General features: G+C 44.1%; 1 protein-coding gene across 1 annotated transcript; it reads left to right on the top strand.

Annotated features, from left to right (window-relative positions):
- Positions 1-1,913: 1,913 nt before the first annotated feature.
- On the top strand, positions 1,914-18,795 carry LOC140458597 (uncharacterized). The gene is made up of 7 exons (XM_072553352.1): positions 1,914-2,009; positions 7,452-7,645; positions 8,600-8,689; positions 9,651-9,816; positions 11,959-12,177; positions 14,191-14,922; positions 17,900-18,795. Exons 1-7 carry the CDS (start codon positions 1,914-1,916, stop codon positions 17,942-17,944), a joined length of 1,542 nt encoding a protein of 513 aa, XP_072409453.1. The 3' UTR covers positions 17,945-18,795.
- Positions 18,796-19,355: the final 560 nt, after the last annotated feature.

Raw genomic sequence — 19,355 nt, 5'->3', positions numbered from 1 at the left:
ACACCAATGGCAACATTTTCTCTCTTTCTACTCTGTCCAAAATCTTCTTGATTTTGAACACCTCAATATAATCTTCTCCAAGGAAATGGTCCCAATGTCTCCAGTCCTTATCCCTTGGATCATTGTTGTAAATATTTTCTGTACCCTTTCTATCATGTTTTCCTGCTGGAGTTTGTAGGTTGAGAACTGACATTTACACTGGGGTTATAATTTTTTTCTCTCAGAAGAGGGCAGCACAATCCCAAAGGTGTTAATTATAAACCTAGGGGAGCCTCTGGACATACTGGTTAAAACTTCAGATGGTTCAATGAAGCAGTTCCTGAGGGAGCAGATGGCTGTCCTCACATATCACTGCCCAACCCTCAGCCACAGTATTAACACCCTGATATTACAAGGAGCCTGCTTTTCTGCATTGAATAGAACATAGAACAATACAGCACAGAACAGGCCCTTCAGCCCTCAATGTTGCACTGACCTGTGAACTAATCTAAGCTCATCCCCCGACGCTATCCCTCATCATCCATGTGCTTATCCAAGGATTGTTTAAATCTCCCTAATGTGGCTGAGTTAACTACATTGGCAGGCAGGGCATTCCACACACTTACCACTCTCTGAGTAAAGAACCTGCCTCTGACATCTGTCTTAAATCTATCATCCCTCAATTTGTAGTTATGTCCCCTTGTACAAGTTGACATCATCATCCTAGGAAAAGGTCTTTCACTGTCTACCCTTTCTAATCCTCTGATCATCTTGTATGTCTCTATCAAATCCCCTCTTAGCCTTCTTCTTTCCAATGAGAACAGACCCAAGTGTCTCAGCCTTTCCTCAGGTTAAAGAATTTACACGGTTCATTATGATTAGATTAGATTACTTACAGTGTGGAAACAGGCCCTTCGGCCCAACAAGTCCACACCGCCCCGCCGAAGCGCAACCCATCCATACCCCTAACCTAACACTACGGGCAATTTAGGATGGCCAATTCACCTGACCTGCACATCTTTGGACTGTGGGAGGAAACCGGAACACCCGGAGGAAACCCACGCAGACACAGGGAGAACATGCAAACTCCACACAGTCAGTCACCTGAGGCAGGTATTGAACCCAGGTCTCTGGCGCTGTGAGGCAGCAGTGCTAACCACTGTGCCACCGTGCTGCCCATTAAATTATGAGGAGTAACTTTCATGTTAGATTTTGAGTTGGCCATCAACATGGATAGGAAAGGTGCCCCACAGTTTGACAGGACAAGAAATCAAACCCCAAATATATAAAACCAACTCAGGAAGCCTTGGAATGTACTTCACCATTAACCCAGTATACACAGGGAGCTGAACAGGTTAAGGAAAATATCTACATGGGGGCTGGGAGAGTTAAATTATGAGGAAGAGCTACACGGATAAGGTCAATATCCTGTCAAGCATAAAAGCTGATCAGATCACGGGGTTTAAGATGGTTAAACAATTCAATAGAGGGAAATTATTTTCTTGGAGTCAAGCAAATTAGAACATTCAAAGGGATATACTGGGCAGATTTGCTTGAGTCTGTTGGGGAGTTAGTGATGTGCTGTTCTGCCAGCTCTATCCACAGTCTGACAGTGACTTTGAAGAAGTTGTGAGAAAGAAATGCTTTAATTGGCGTTAATGAGGAATAACTCAACAGAGAGAGAAAAAAGTCAAACTGATCAAACATTTTGTCAGAATAGAATCAGAGATGGAATCTTTTCTAGCTGTGGGATTAGAGAGAAGATTAAGCTATGCGTCAGCAAGCAAAGATTATAGAAAGTGACTGATAACCGTATCTTCTGTACAGTCATGGCTGAGTAGATCCAGTGCTGGTGAACTCATGGGTACACTTTTTCCACCTCAGACAATGTGTGGTACAGCCGACCTTTATTTCGGTCTTCACCTCTGAGCTTCATGCAACCTCAACTCTCGGTGGCTCAGGAGAAAAGGACTCATAACTTCTCCAAATCAAAAGGGATCTGGCCTTATCTCAAGTTTCCACAGTTAAAGGTCAGTATATCTTGTCTCGCACTGTTCTGTCGATAAGCTTAAGGTTTTGTGCATGCCTGCTCAAAGATAGACAGTCTAGATTTCAAAATTTTACAATTGCTTAACCTTCTGGGTGAAATTAATATTTATTCTCAGTAATAAAGCAGAAGGGCATTCAACCCATGATGCCTGTACCAGTTCTTAACCAGAGAAACCCATTATTTACAGTTATTCCATTTTCTACAAATTCCTAAGATGCTTCACAATATTAATCCCTTCTTCGAAAGGTGTAGGAACTCCTTGCCAACTGTGTGCTGTAAATTCACTGTGTAATTCCGAGCAATCTCTTTCCCATATTGTCTATGGGTCCCATGACTGTCACTGGACATCAGCTCATTTCAAAACCTTGGATTTTGTCACCTTCAGCGACTCTTGAGTGCTCACTGGAATCTTCACCGGCTGTGAATCTGACCATTCTTTTTGGACTTAATGTAACCCTCACCTTCCCTTCTGTTTTCATCCTTGACTATCTTTAGCTCCTACTGTGGGTGAGCCATTGTCTAGTCAAGTATTCAGGATGATGTGTAGCTAATTAAACTCACAGGCTGATGTAAAAAAAGCAGCAGCAAAGGTCACAAATAGATATTTAACCTAGCAACCCTATAGCTCCAGCTATCTCAGTAACTCTGTTTTGGTTTTCAATTTTCCATCCACAGTCTAAACGCATGGTTATAGGAGTAGACCGTTTCAACTCTTTGAGTCTGTTCTGCCTCCTACGTTAGATGAATTCTGATCTGTATCTACCCAGATTTGCCCCTCAAATCCCTGAACATATTTCGCAAATGAAAATCTGTCAGCCTCAACTTTGCAATTTGCTCTTCTGAGCTGCACAGAAGGTTTTTTTGAGGGGCAGAGAATTCCAGATATTTTTTATATGATGAAAGTGTTTCCTTACATTAGTCTAAGTGGGTCTAATTTCATAATGACACCCCATCTCAGTTTTCCCTTTATATCTTTTACAAATCTTCATCTCTTTTCTCATCAGCCCTTTCCCATTTCTTGTCACATGACCCAGTGACACTTCCTGCTTGAGTTGTCACTCATTTGCCCTTGTCCACATTTGATCAGGTAACTGTTTTGCAGAGAAGTGGTCAGAACTATTTAACTAATGTTTCAGCTGAAACACAGCCTGAAAACACCCTGAATTCATATATTTTTAGCTCAACGCTGGACGAAGAGGTAAGTTGGGAGGAACCCACATTTATATAGCACCTGCCGCTATTTTAAAACTTTCTAAAATGTTTTACAGCCAATGAAGCACTTCTGAGGATCATTACTGAGATGTGGCGTGTTGTTGTATTTTGAAACGGGTCAGCTAACTATGTACAGCAAGTTCCCACAAACTTTGTTTCAGTCACATCAGTTAATGGTGAAATGTTGAGCATCTCACCAGATATCTCCCCAGCTCATCTTCCAAATAGTGTCTTATGATATTTTACACCTACACAAGAAGGTAGATAAAGCCTCAGTTTGATGGTTCATCTCTCAAGGAAGACCTTTGGTAGTGTATTGTGCACGATCAGAGAGTCAGTAGTGAGCAAGTGCCATATTGTGAGTGGATCAATACTGAGACAGCAATGCGCTGTCAGACAGTCAGTACTGAGGGAGCACTGCACTGTCAGAGGGTCAGTACTGAGGGAGCATTGCACTGTCAGAGGGTCAGTACTGAGGGAGCACTGTCCTGTCGGAGGGTCAGTACTGAGGGAGCACTGCACTGTTGGAGGGTCAGTACTGAGGGAGCACTGCACTGTCAGAGGGTCAGTACTGAGGGAGTGCTGCATTGTCAAAGGGTCAGTACTGTTGGAGGGTCATATTTCAAGAGTGCCACTAACGAGGTATCTTGACTGTGTATTGAAGTGGAGCCTTTGCAATGTTTCAAGCGGTGAGAATAAACAGTGCAGCCTTTTAATTTGCGGGAAACCAAAAATGTTATGATGGGAATCACGCAAAATGTAAGACACAAGAGGAGGCTATTCAGCCCCATATTTCTGTGTTGGCCAGTGAAGAAATAACCATACTAATCCAACCTCCTGCAGTCGGTCAGTACCTCTGAAAGAGTACTGCATTGTCGAAGGGTTAGTATCAAAAGAATGCCGCACTGTTGGAGGGTCAGAAGGATTGTTGTTATTTCAAGAGTGTGTATCGGAGTGGAACTTTCGCGATGTTTTGAGCAGTCAGCATAAATAATGCTGTTTTTTAATTTGTGTGAAACTGAAAATGCAGATGACAGTTCTTCGCAAAGACACCCAAGCATTTTGTAAAAGTGCTGAGGGTTTCTCGCCCTCACCTGTCCTCACACCCTCTTATCCCAATCAGACTTTTAGGCTGTGAGTTCAGATCCCAACTGCCGTTTGGGTGAAAAGATGTTTCCTGGTCTCCCCCTCACTGAGAAAGAACTTGGCAGAATTACTATGACTTTCCTCAGACACTGTCTGGGCAGTGTAACCACCATTTTAACTTAAGGGTGTTTAACTGAACTGAGCCACAGTGTGTTGTCTCTCACATGCTGGGGCACAAGGGGAGGGCAGGATTAACAAGAGTTTTTGGATTTCTTGGTAATATTTAAATCTGTTGCATACAGAAAAAACCTTGTCTCCTGTTCAGATGACTTCTTCTCCTGATCACTGATCATTTGAATAATTGGTGCTTTCACAAACGGAAAGTCACCAACAGCATGTACATATTTCCAACTTGTTTTTGTGTATTTGCATATGTTTGCAGAATTGTACTCCCCCCTTTGTGACTTGTGAAAAATTTGCATGGAGTACAGTAACTAGCAGAGGACCCCTCATGGACTGTGAGCTCCTCTTCTGTAACAGCTGGGCCATTGATCCATGGGATGGGGGAGGGGTGGATTGATTATCCCATGGGACATCCAGCCAATTGTTCAAATATCTGCAATACAGGATCACTTTCCTGTCTTTGTTTATCTCTGGAAAAGCTAACTGTGAAATTCCTCCCATATGACCATTCCAACGAACACAGCTCCCTCCCAGCTCAAAATTTGCCAAGCCAACCAGATGAGATGAGATAAAAAAATTTATCCGCCACCCCCAAACCAGTGACAGGGCTCCCTTACTGTAACAACAGAAGTGAATTCCACAGGCTTTGGCCTACACAAGCGCCATGGTAACTAGCCCTCCCAACTCTTTTACAATGCCAACTGGGGTGACAGTTGTTATTGAGGGACTAACATGTCCCCTTCTACAAGGCAACAAGAAACAATAAGTTGTCAATTTGAGATAATTCAAGGAAATTCAGCAAACTAAATCAAAGTTTTGTTCACTGTGTCGAGCATGTGAGCCTGCTCCATCTTCAGGAAGACTGGGGTGTGGATGTGGGTCAAGGTTAGCAGTCAATTAGCTTGGATTCCACGTGGTCTGGGCTTGTGGAAATGTGGCTTCTCTCTTCCCCGTCGCTTCCCCTCCAATATCGAGTAGCTAAAGTTCAGGAGTGAGGAAATGAAAGGTAGCCAGACACCAGGTTCAGGGACTGAGAGCAGGGCCTCAGCAGTGACCCCTGTCCCTGCCTACCCCAGCAGGGTCTGGGATCCAGGTCCTTGGGCCTGATGTACCCCAACCTTGAGCCCAGTCCAACACTGCAGCTGCCTTACGCTCTGCACAGAGGGTAAAATAGACTGATCCTGGCAGCAACCAGTTTGTGCAGTCCCTGAATCAGATTGAAAAATCAACTAGATAGAACTGCTCCAAGCATCGCTCTCCATACACGTGTCAATTGGTGTACGGCAGCTGCCTTTGTTCATTGTAATGTTGTCCTGAAATGGCACAGCTCCTGTTTATAATTGGAAGCATCTCAACAAATGAACTGTACCTTAAGGTCAATAACTCACTGCAAAACCTCAACTGCAAAAATATGTTTCTGCTGCTGAAGAAATAACTCAACATCATTGGCAGTGACAATTGAATAGGTTGCTTGTGACTAGAGTGTTCCAGATCAATGTGGTTTCTGTATGGATTAGACACCATGCAGCAGAGAGAGAGGGAGGTATTGTAACACAAGTGAGTGATGTGTCAGCATTTACCTTCATACTTTCAACAGTAAATAGATTCTAAAAACAATGTGAAAGTGCCTGAAGATAGTGGGTTTAATTCCTTTCGGGAAAGTGCTTTCGGGAAAATTAAAAATTGCGGGGGATGATTTTAGATTTTGTTCGGTGATTCTCTCTCAGGATGATGTTGGGAACAGTCACTCAGCAGAGATTTTCCCAGAACCAGTGATCAGAGGGAAGGGGTCCATCAGTAAAAGATAGTTGATAGGCTCTCGAAGATGGAGGTCCAATAGGAAGACTTCAGCCTGGTGAAGTATACCACAACCAAGTCAACCTTTATTTACACGTACATAGTATATAACAGTGGTCCGGTTTTCTCTGAGTGAACAGAACCTCTGACACTCCTGTTTTCATCTGTCAGCTCCCCGATTAGATCAAGTTAACAAGCCCAGTCAGGGAACTCATATTTTATGAAATCCACCTGGCTGACCTTATAATCACTACAGAAGGGACAACAGAATCCTTTGCAGTTACAGAGTGAGGGTACCTTTATGGAGGATACTTCTGCAGATTTGTTTGCAGACTCTGCAGAGAATGGAGTTAGCCTCAGAGATCGCTTGGCCCATGGCCAACTGCTGAGAGACTCCAACAGTGAAGAATCCACAGTCACCACAACCACCTCCTCCACTGGTGTCCTCACGCCAATAACCTGAGCTTCCAGGCACAGTGGGTCGAGTGTGATCGGATTTGAGATTCTCCTTGTATTCGCTCACAGGATGGGTGGTATCGCTGGCTGGACCAGCATTTATTGCTTATCCCTAGTTCCCATGGAGAAGGCTTTGGTGTGTGATTTACTTTTAAAAGTATATGGCTTTGCCTTGCACTATTGCTTCCTTAGATCTTTCAATGTATCCACCTTCACCCTAAACTACCAATCCACCTACCCCCAACCTTCCTGTTCTCTGCCTCCATCGAAAAGCTGGAGCATCTCTGACATTTCCAGTTCTGTTTCCTATCTCCTGTATAGTTTGCAGGCTGCTGCACAGAAGGTTTTGTGGTGCTTTATATGTCAGTGTTTTTTTGCAAATGTTAGTTAGGATCCTGTCCAGAAATTCACAGAAGTTTTAAGCCCCTCCTATTTGTTTGATAACTTTCTGATGCCTATTTGTGTTGCTGAACAGAACTGAGTTTAACAAAGGTTCCATAGAGTGTGTAGATGGGCACAAGTCCAAATAAGTGCCACACGCAGAGGAATGATTTGAAAGTCGAATGGGATTTTGCAAATATAGTGACGCTTTGTACAGGACAAAGGCAAGACATGCAAATATATCTTGATAACATAAAAGACTTGCTTCTGTTCAGCTGTTTGACAACAGTGTGATCACTTTTTACAGGGTCACTGCTTTGAGAGGATGGGAGAGTCTCAGAGGTTAATGAGTTGCTCCCAAAAATCACAGGCTGGCTCCGATGTCTTGACGGCAGGAATGCTAAAGGAAATGGCCCTCCAGTGGTTCACGGAGACCCAGGCTGCTCTGATCCTGCAGAATGGCAGATTACCCGAATGGTTCCATGGTTTCGTGACCAGGAAGTAAGTTGTACGGGCTGAGTTAGTCACACAGTAGACAGTGCACAAGGAGAGGCAAAGCTGAACCAAATTTGTGAAATCTTACAACCTCTGGTTTTCACCATAGCTCCATTATTGTTGCAAGTTGCTAATTGCTTCCTTAAACTGGAATTGCAATCCATCAATTAGACTGTCAGCCCAAGGGTTGTAATGCAATGATTACATTGTTATCCCAGGGACGGTAATTTACCAAATTACTTCAGGGATTGTAGTCCATCAGTTGCACTGAAGTTCCAGGGACTGTAATATTTTGATTACACTGATGTTCCAAAAGGGTGATAACCCCATTTCTACTTTTTGGGATCTGAGATTGTCCGTGCATTAGCAACACAACTGTGTTTTTGTCTCTGCCCAGATTGAGGAGGGTCCAGCTTAGAGATATTTGATACCAATTATTCAACAAACGTCAGCCAGAGCCCAGATTTTCCACAGCAGCAGGGGTTCCCAGGTCATGTACTCCCCAGTCTGTGTCTAGCCCTAGCAGGCGGGATCCCCTCCCCTCACCAGCTCCCCCCAGGCTGTGACCCGACACCCCCAGCTGTGGTCCACTCCCTCCCACCGTGTCCCTTCCCCACCCAGGCTGTGTCCCCAGAATTGTTGTTTCTCCCCTGCCATCCCAAAAGGCCTTGTTTCCAGTACAGGGCCTCCGTAAAGTGGAGGGCAGATAAATGATTTTAATATCAGAGGCTTGGATCTGCACTGGGTGCAGTCCCCTCTGCCTTATCAGTGTCTGTCTGGCACTGTCTTCCCTCAGCTTTCCCATATAATAGAGCACAGTGGTTGAGGTGGGGCTGAGGGTATGGGGGAGGTGTTCGTGCTTTGTGTAACACTGCAGCCACAGCTAACGATACAAGTCTGACTGGGGCCTAGTTCTCTCTGTCCTAATCAATAACTCTGTGTGTATGTGTGTGTCAACAGAGAAGCTGAGAGTGTACTGAAAGATCGAAATATTGGTCACTTCCTCATCCGCCTGAGCGACCGAGCATTTGGCTACATATTGTCTTACAAGTACGTATTTTCACATTTAATGACGGAACAGAATAAACTGGTATTAGGGTTGCATATTGAAGGGCTTTTTTTCTCAGACCTGTGAAGGCATAACCATCAGTGGTTTCTATCTGGTTCAGAAGAAATTGTCTGCATTTATGCAGCGCCTTTCATAACTTTAGGGTGTCCCAACAGAAGGTATTTGAAATGTAGTGACTGCTGTAATATGAGAAGCAGCAGCCAACCTCACCACAGCAGGATCCCACAAGCAGTGCTGTGATGATGATAGAGAGAATTTGTTGCTCATCCTTCCTTTCCCCTTAATCTGAGTGCCACAACTTGCCATTGCAGTGTGCCATTAAGAGTTGCTACATTGCTGTGGATCTGGAGTCATGTATATGGCTGGGTATGGCTTCCCTAAAGTGAACCAGATGGGTGTTTAGCAATGATCATGGACACTAATACTGAAGGTTAAAGTTTATGAAATTATTGCAAATGCCCCAGCTGTTTTTCTGTTTTTTGAGTCCATGTACCCAGTGACATGGACTGGGGACCTCTCGATGATTAGCCCAGTGACATTACTCAAACAAAAGACCAAAAGAACCGCAGATGCTGGAAATCAGAAACAACAGAAATTGTTGGGAAAACGCAGCAGGTCTGTCAGCATCTGTGGAGAGAAATCAGAGTTAATGTTTCAGTTCCAGTGTTAGAACACTGGACACAAATCTGTATCCCCGAGTTCTGAAGAAGGGACACTGGACCCGAAACTTTAACTCTGATTTCTCTCCACAGCTGCTGACAGACCTGCTAACTTTTTCCAGTAATTTCTGTTTATGTTTGTGACATGACTAGAGCTGTGTTTGTTAGAAACTGTTGCTGCAGGATGAATGATTGCAGTTTGTTTTTTTTTAGCACAGGCTGTGGGTATTTGCTGGTATGAATAGAATCTATGGATCTAACCTTCTGATTGGTTTATCTCCAGGGGCAATGATCGCTGTCGACACTTTGTCATTCAGCAGTTGAAGAATGGCAGGTACATGATCGATGGTAGCACTCACAGTCACAGGAGTCTCGCGGCCCTGATCAACTACTACACAACGGAAGTTATCCAGCCCTTTGGAGAGGTCCTTACTCAGTCCTGCAGTCAGGTAAGCAACTGTCACTTTGCAGATACACCACGTGGCCTCCTTCTTCCTTTTTGATCTGCTTTCTGAGGGTCTCTCATTTATCCCTTACAAATTCATATTGAAAGGCTTCTCTTATCTGCATTGACAGATGCGAAGATTTGAGAGCAATCTGAGGTGCAAAGTGGATCAAGGGTCCTAGAGAATTTGCTCTTTATTTGAGGAACAGGGTGGCCACCACAGAGGATGCCAGACTATTTTAAATTTCCAATATAATTAGGTACTACATGGCCTTACATATGTACCCAGACATTCACATCCCTAATGATACAGGCTGTTCATCTAGAAATTCCGGTTTTTTAGAAGTCTGATTATTTCTAATGTGTCAGACTCACAGGATATCATGGCCACGCTATGGATTAAGAAGAGGGTGATCTTACTCAATGTTTACTCAATTGATAGAAGCTGATCATCAAACCTTGATCCAGGCAGGTGGGTCTCAGCCTCACATTACAGATCCTGTTGGTTAAACCCCACTACAAGCAAGACCTGAAAGTCAGCAGCACAACTTGAACACTGCTAGTGTGAGCTGTCAATGACTTGAGGAGGTGGCAGGGTAATAGCACATAGAGGGTCATTTTCAAAAAGTATTTTTAGTCTTTTAGTCTTTCCCTGTGCTCCATGCGATTGTCAAAACTTTGAGCATAATGGAGTATAAAGTGGGAAATTGTGAAATTGTCCATTTCAGCAGGTAGGACAGAGCAGATGCGTACTACCTAACTGGTGGGATGCAGAGAGATCTGGGTGTCCTAGTACATGCATCACAGAAGATACAACAAGCAATGAGGAAAGCGAGTAGAGTGTTATGTTTTATTGTGTGGGAGGGTGGATTGGCTTCAGTTATAAATGGTATTCGTGAAGCAACATTTGAAGTACTGTGTATGGTATGTCTCCTTTTTTAAGGGAGGAATGCATTGGAAACAGTTCAGAAATGGTTTACTAGACTGAATACCTGGAATGAGGGGTTATCTTATGAGAAACAGCTGAACAGCCTGGGCTTGTATCCGCTCGAGTTCAGTGGAGTAAGAGCCTCATACAGGTCTTGGTGGAGTGGAGGTGGAGAGGATGTTTCCTTTTCTGGAAGAATCCAGAATTAGGTGATACTGTTTGAAGATAAGGGGTCACTCATTTAAAACAGTGTTGAGCTGGATTTTTCTTTCTCTTGGAGAGTTGGAGAGAGAATTCTCTCTGAAAATGTGGTAGAAGCAGAGTCATTGGTTTGTTTTCTTAATTCATTTATGGGATGAGGGTATCACTGGCCAGGCCTGCATTTATTGTCCAGAGGGTAGGTAAGAATCAACCACATTGCTGTGGGTCACTTGTAGGCCAGACCCGGTAAGTATGGCAGTTTCCTTCCCTAAAGGATATTAGTGATAATCGTTCAATGCCTGCTCCTTTTACCTGTGCTCCGCACACATCAGGGTTCAGTCCAGACACTGCAATGAGAAATTGATTCATACAACATGGCAGCTTTTTCAACATTTTGCCATTTGTACCAGAAGCTAGCCAGAGCATCAAAATGTAATTTCATAAAATTACTGGGGCCTTCTTTTTAAATGGTCGACTGCACAAATTTGAGGCCAGATTTAGACCTTTCCATTGGGATCCTAAAACCACAGTCAAATCAGGAGCACAGCACTGGGCCAAGTAGGGAACAGTCACTTCATTGGCAGTGGTTTTTCCCAGAATTGGCCAATGAGTGACCAGTGAATTGGCCTTGCCAATTAGTTAATAATGTTGGGTGGGCTGTCAAAGCAGGAGGTCCAGGAGCTGGACCTCAATGCGGCGGGTAGCTGGTTCCAGGTGACAGAAGGGAAAGCAGCCATCTTGAGGCACAGCCTCTCTCTGTCTTCTGGATTGAATATATATATTTGGCAGGAACTTTGTTGAGAGTGGTTTGATTGTTGGACTTGTTGATATGAACAGTAGTTGAGTTGAATGTATATGGGAAACTGGATAAATGTGAAGGAGAAAGAAAATGAGGGATATGTTGTTCAGATGGGAGGACATTTGTGAAAAGTGGAAATACCAGCACACAGCATTTGGGCCCAATGGCCTGTACCTGTCACATAAGCTCAAATTAACACACCTCATTTTGGGTTACAGGATGACAGGAGCAATCTGTACGACCAGGTCTATTCACCCACCAAGTCCAGCTTCGAGGAGACAGAGGGGGAACCAGAATCCAGACAGCCCCTTTTTCCCAACCACTCCCAATCTGAGGAGGGGTCACAGAGACCCCCAGCTGTCCCTCCAAAGGCCAACAGGATCCTCAACACCAGGAGGCTGACCTCGTCTCTAGAAAGCATGTCCTCCAACAGTGAGGTGAGTGTCTCATTACAGTTAATGCCATGTGAGTTATACAGCCACCACAACAACAACTTTCATTTATGTAACATCCTTAATATTGCAAAACATCTCAGGAAGCTTTGTTTAAGTGAAATTAATCAAGATATCAACATATGTTATAGGGAAGGTTTACCAGATAATACGTGGGTTGCCTTAGAGGAAAGGTTGGACATGTTAGGCTTATATCCATGGTGTTTAGAAGAGTAAGAGGCAACCTGATGGAATGTGCACAATGCTGAGTGGTCTTGACTCGGTGAATGTGGAGAGGATATTTACTCTTACAGGACAATCTAGAATTAGGGGTTGTTGAAAAATCAGGGGTCATCCGTATAAAACAGAGGAGGTGTTTTTTTTTCTCTCGGGGGTCGTGAGTCTCTGGAACTCTCTTCCTCAAAAGATGTTGGAAGCAGAGTCTGAATATTTTTATAGCAGAAGTAGATAAATACTTATTAAACAAGGGGTTGGTGAAGGGTTATTTAAGGACAGAGCAGGGCAGAATAGCCTACTCCTGCTCACAGTTTGTACATTCGTAAAGGAGCAAAGAGGTGATGTGGAGAGGTTAAGGGAGGGAATTCCCACAAAGGTTTTGGAGGCAGGCAGCTGAAGGTGCAGTTGGTAATGGTGGAACACTTCAAACTGGGGGTGTATGAGAGAAGTACGAAGATCATGTGGGCCTGGAGAAAGTCACAGAGGCAGGGAGGGTGAGGCCAGAAAAGGACTAAAAACAATAAGAACTGATTGACTGGGAGCCAGTGTAGCTCAGTGAATACAGGAGTGAGTCAGGGAGTGGGATTTTCTGGGAATATGAAAACATGGCAGAGTTACAAGCTGGAAGGCTCAGCTTCAAATATGTCCACTCTCACCATTCTGAATAGCCGAGATAAAGAGATTTGTTTCCGACCAGATACACCATCTGATTGTATGCTGCTGCTGAGTGGTCAAGGACAGCTTTACAACTACAGTTCCCTGTCACATTGGCACTGCCAAAGCAGTCTTTACCTGCACCACCAGGGGAAGATATGAAGCAATGGCAAGGACCTCCTCCTGGAGAGACACACCAAAGGGATCGGGGGATTAGGCTGCAAGGAGTGTGGGGTGGTGCATGAGGCGTGTAGGAAGTGTCCAGTGGTTCAGCTGCAGCCATTCACCTGGTGAAGCTCAATGGACCAGTCTCTGCTTATTACTTGAGTCTGTTCAAATGTTTCAGGGACCCTGTTGATCCACTTGGGCCTGTCCTAGCATTCCCTGCAATTTTGCTGTCATGAGGCTGGCTAAGTACATCCAGCAAGATCTTACAACTCAAGACATTTCTGGTCGACTGATGTAGATTACTGATTTTATTTCCTGTTTTCACCAAGCTCTGCTGTCGAAAGATTGCTGTCTTTTAGCAACTGTCCGGGGAACTTTCTCAGCCGGTTTAATGTGATTATGTTCACATGTAGTCAGATTTCTAAATGCGACCTAGCAACAAAGACATTGACAGACAGACTCCTATCTGCAGCTCTCTGTCTGCACTGAAGACCAACACATTATCTGAGAGTGCAGAAAGGGGACTCAGTTTAGTATCTCAGCCAAAAGCCAACTGCATCAGCAGTGCAGCACTCCCTCAGGACTGCACTGGGAGCACCAGCTTGGATCCTGAGCTCAAATCCTGATCTCAGGCTTGTTACTTCTAAGTCCCATTTCAGGGATTTGTGCTTAGGACCTTGACTGATGTTCCCAGAGCAACTAGAGACATCATTGATGCCTTGATCAAAATTAATCCTTCAGTTGGCATTCTTATTATCACTATAGGCCATTGTGAGAACTTGTCAGGTGTAAGTTGGTTGTTGACTTTCCTACATTATGCCTTCTGTGATTTGGGACATGTCAAGTTGGTGAAAGTTTCTGTAGGATCTATGTAGGTAGTATAGTCTGTATTCAGAAATGTCCAATGTTCTTAAAAAATGATTCCTGTTGGCGTGACGAAAATGTTAATTTGTGTTCAAGGACTCTGACCCAGCCCCACCTCTACCACTCAGGGCAAGCGTGGTCTTTGAGCAGGACAGACAGGATGGAGCAACATATGGGCGAGTTAATAAACTGAAATATAAAGAGCAGCAGGCACCCCCGGTATTGAGCAACAAGTGGACAAGCAAGGAAAGCTTGGCAAATCCACTCTACAGTCTGGGATTGGATATCCACAAGTCGCAATCTTCAGAAAAACAGTCGTCGCTGAGCAGTGTTGTATATTCCCTGGCTATAGAGCCGCAGCCAATATATAATGAAGCATTTGAGCCACCAGACTTGAATCCATCAACAGATGTGGTGTATGCTGAGGTGGACATGAAGCAATGGAAAATTGGAGCGATGCCTGCTGCGAGTGGCAATAGTTATGCCACCATTGCTGCACCAACTGAACACTCAAGCCAGGCCTCCAATGCCAAGCAAATGAGTTTGACCACTCCACCACTGACTCCTCCTCGACTGTCGCCCAATTTGAATCAGAGATTGAAATCTCCATCACCCACTCGATCTCCACAGAAACTCAAAGCGAGTCAGAGGCCTCTGGCAAACATTTGGCCTGTCAGTCATTCGGCTGAGCACTCTCAGGCAAAAGATCAACCTTATGACGATACCCTGGGCAAGAAATACTCCACAAGCTGTCCAGAGAACACGTATGAACAAATTCCCGAGGAATTCTCCAAACGAGGCCAAGCAAAGCCAGTGACTGCAGAGAAGGTAAAGGTTATTCCTAACCCTTCATCCATGCTTTTCTGCTCATACAACTCCAGTGGCAAAGTGGAAGTATGGGGGCAAGAGGGAGTAGTGGTTCCATCTAAATGTAGGGAAAGCAGTTTACAAATAATCAAGATTCACCCTGACATCAGGGAGCCTTCCCTCGATAACTCCATGAGTTGCTACTAATTTTTGAAACCCAGGGCTCAAACTACTTCAGCCAATGAATAGGAATGTCCTGGCGTTCCTACATGGAACAGGATGTACACGTGCGGGTTGGTGGAGCTGCCCTCCCCCTTCCTCTATCTATTAGATCTTAAAACTTACTACACAAAAAAAACTACTAATTTCTGCTGTCACTTATATATGGAGGTTAATTATAATGCTTTAAGAAATTCTCATTTAAAAAATGTAACTTTTATTTCCCAGCTCCTTAGGCTAATTATGAAATTAAACTACAATCAACATTTTGTCCCATGAATAAAGTAAAAATAATTAAGATTAAACTCAACTTACGTTGTAAGTAAATTTAATGGCTGTGCTCTCCCAGTGTAGAGTGGTGCTTCAAGACAATACAGTTCAAGAAAGTTGTGATTTGTATTGTGTCATCTTACATCCTCGTACAGTGTAATAAAATAGCCTTGCATCTAAATGAGCCTGCTGGGAATGTTCAGCTAGAAACTGAGGCTGGCTTGTCCATGTAATCAAGCAGGAAAGTGGCACTAGTGTAAGTATTTTAGAAACATAGAATCTCTACAGTGTGGAAACAGGCCCTTTGGCCCAACAAACCCACACTGATCCTCCAAAGAGTAACCCACCCAGACCCATTCCCCTACCCTATTACTCTATATTTACTCCTGACTATGCGAGGAGAAAGTGAGGACTGTAGATGCTGGAGATCAGAGCTTAAAAATGTGTTGCTGGAAAAGTGCAGCAGGTCAGGCAGCATCCAAGGAACAGAGAATCGATGTTTCGGGCATAAGCCCTTCTTCACTCTCAATCTTGCCGTGCCCAATCCTGTTGTGTTTATACTGGAGAACTAATCCCTTGTGGTTGCTACAGTGAAAGAAATGTTTTGTATACAGCAGCAAATTCATTCTTTTACGCTCACCTGGCAAAAGTATAAAGCTTGTGATTCATATCTATTTTATGTTCTGTATTTACCAAACCCCATTCCCAACCAGAGCTGACTCATTCCCGAATTAACATATTTGCCATTACGTTGAGTACGGTTTTTGACCCCGCAATGCCCCTTATCCAATGGCCATTCACTTCCTCAGATCACACCCTATCCATTTCAAGTACAATGGTGATATTTGATGGTGTGGAAAGGCTGGATGGGCTGTTTTCTTTGGAACAGAGGAGATTCAATTGGTGTATAAGATTGTGAGACTCCCAGATACAGTGGAGGAAAATAACCCAATCCCTCAGTAGGGAGGTTGATAAAGGGGAAATATTTAATATAAAAGATTAGAGGGGAGTTGGAGCTAATTTTTATTCACCCAGGGGGGTGGGAAGTGGTGGGGCGAACTGGTCTCAATCTCACTGCCCTGCAACGTTGGCTGAGGCAGAAACCCTCATCACATTTAAAAACAATTGGGTACACACTGAAAATGCTTTAACAGAGAACTGGAAACTGGGATTAGGTCACTTTAGGGCAAGGATTGGGGTGTGTGTTGGCTGACAGAGCCATAATGGGCTAAATGACCTCCTTCTGTTCTGTAAATACATTCCTGTGTAAACATCAAGAAGGGATATCTCATGATCTGGGCCACCATCACCTATTTTAAACCCACATTTCTATGAAACTACACTCCAATTCAGTTCTGTATAAATGAGCTTCCGTATATTTGAACCATCGCAACAGAATAATATCCATCTTCTCACAGTGAGACAATGCTCCTAGCTGGATATTAGAGCTGAGCTTTGCTTCCTATTAGAATGTAAGCTTGCGTGTGTACATTTGTAAAACTCAAGGAGAGTTTATTTGTTGTAAATGTGATCAGTGTTGAAATAATCCTCAAATGCCACCCTCTGAGACCAGCTGTGAACTGGACCAACCTGCAGGCCACTCCTAGAAACTAATGCTTGTTCCAAGTTTAATGGGAAAAAGGAGTGAGTAACTCCCATAATGCAGAGGGGCACTTGGGTGCTGGAACAAAGCGGGGCTACACCGCATTGAACTTACCATTCTCACCCAGTGTATTGGCCATAGTAATCCTGGGTGTTAAAGTGGGCGGGGGCACTGGAGAAACTAACTGTACCAAACACAAGCCTTTAAACCCTGGTGCCAGCAGGTATGGAGGACGAATCTGATGCAATGAGTTGTTCACCTCAATCAGTCAGGACCAAGCTTCCCCCAAATGGTGTGTTTTGCTGCTTCTCAATGATTGGATGCTGGAGAAGTCGGGAAGTTTGCATCATAAAATGCTGAAAAGCTGCCAGTGGATTGTAACGAGTGTCCTGGCATGGGTTGGGTGGTTCATAGGTTTTGGGCAGATAGGATCAATTGATGAGCCTGTAACAACCTGGGGATTATACCCACCTACCACATAGACTGAGAAATGCTAGGTATCTATTCCCAAAATATTCCCCTCATGGCCTTACTCATCTGTTCTCTACCTTCCTCCAACATTAGGTTTCCCCCAACACCACCACCTCCCGCCCCACCCCCACTTCTATGCCATCTTCCCCTCAGTGTATCCCTACAACAGCTCCCTTGGTCATTCTCACTGAACTCCCTCCCTAACCCTCTTCAGTAACCCCCTGTTTTCTCTGAATTTTGAAGCCATTTTGACGCAGCTGTTTGCCACTTCATCTTTAGTTCCTGTCCACTATTTCTGGAGACTCATTTCCTCCTTCCTAACCCCCTCTGATGGGAAAGCGTGTTCTTCATATTTTACAGCTGCTATATAAATGTGATTTTTGAATTTTTACACTAAATAGTTTAACCCAAACTTCCTGCTTTTGTTTTCCCCAGGAGGAGGTTCGTAAGAAATGGTTCTCCGATTGGAAATACAAATGAAAAAGTTGGTCCTCATCTGGTGAAAGTGGTGCTCAGCACTCTTTGTGCTTCATTGTTTTAATTCTCAGGATCCCAACATCTACCCTCTTAACATACAACACTACGGTGAAAATGGGCCCAGCAATTTGCTGCATTTCAAGAAAGACACTCACCCTAGCTCTTGGTATATTCTTTCGCAGAAGCGACACTCGGCGCTAATGTTTCATATCTTCATAGATATATTTCACAATAAGCTGTCATTAACTTCACTATATGCGACTGATTAATGTTCATCCCTGCTTCTGATAATATAACTCCTGTGAATTAAGCTCATAATGTGTTTGTTAATATTTAAGTCATGGAAGTGAGTCAATTTTGATTTTGTGAGATACTATAATTATGTGACAGAATTGATATCTCTCCAACTGACTTCAAATGGACAAGTGGAAAACAAATTTCAAACTCGCTAGCTGTTATCTTGCCATTTGTCAATACATTATCTCTCAACTCAGTGCCTGTCAAATCTCTGCCAGTTGTTTTAGAATGATTTCTGTTAAGTCTCTTTCTATTTTTCTCTGATCTTTGATGATTCTTCATTACTTGCAATGTAAAGGTTTCAGTGGATGTTTGTGAGAATACCAACCAGGAGTGACCCTGGGACTGGGTTCACCCAGTGGGAGTGACCCTGGGAGTGGGTTCACCCAGTGGGAGTGACCCTGGAAGTGGGTTCACCCAGTAGGAGTGACTCTGGGAGTGACTTGGGGAGTGGGTTCACCTGGTGGGAGTGACCCAGGAAGTGGGTTCACCCAGTGGGAGTAACCCTGGGAGTGGGTTCACCCAGTGGGAGTGACCCCGGGAGTGGGTTCACCCAGTGGGAGTGACCCTGGGAGTGAGTTCAGTCAGTGGGAGTGACCCCGGGAGTGGGTTCACCCAGCGGGAGTGACCCCGGGAGTGGGTTCACCCAGTGGGAGTGACCCCGGGAGTGAGTTCAGTCAGTGGGAGTGACCCCGGGAGTGAGTTCAGTCAGTGGGAGTGACCCTGGGAGTGAGTTCAGTCAGTGGGAGTGACCCCGGGATTAGTGCACCCCATTGGGTGACATTTACTTTGTGCTACTTTACAATGACATTGTGGAGATTGGAAAGTCAGTGAGAGTTCACTGCGTTCGATTCCATTTTATGAGACTGTGACCTTTTGTAGCAGAACTTCATCTTTCAATATCAGCTCATGAAACCTTGCTGGTTGGCTGACTGATCAGTTTATCCACATGAGAAACAGGAAGAATGATTTTGCTAAAGATTAGATTCACTGCTAATCTGTTTGACTTTATTTTTGATTTCCATTTCTATCTTTGCATTTTCTAACTGATGCAGTCAGTGTTTTATGAGTGAACTCTTGGTTTAACCCCATGAGGGATGGAAGCTGTTGAGGAGTA

The sequence above is a fragment of the Chiloscyllium punctatum genome, chromosome 33 (assembly GCF_047496795.1).
Source record: "Chiloscyllium punctatum isolate Juve2018m chromosome 33, sChiPun1.3, whole genome shotgun sequence".
NCBI lineage: Eukaryota > Metazoa > Chordata > Chondrichthyes > Orectolobiformes > Hemiscylliidae > Chiloscyllium > Chiloscyllium punctatum.
This window is presented reverse-complemented; position numbering and strand designations above follow the sequence as displayed.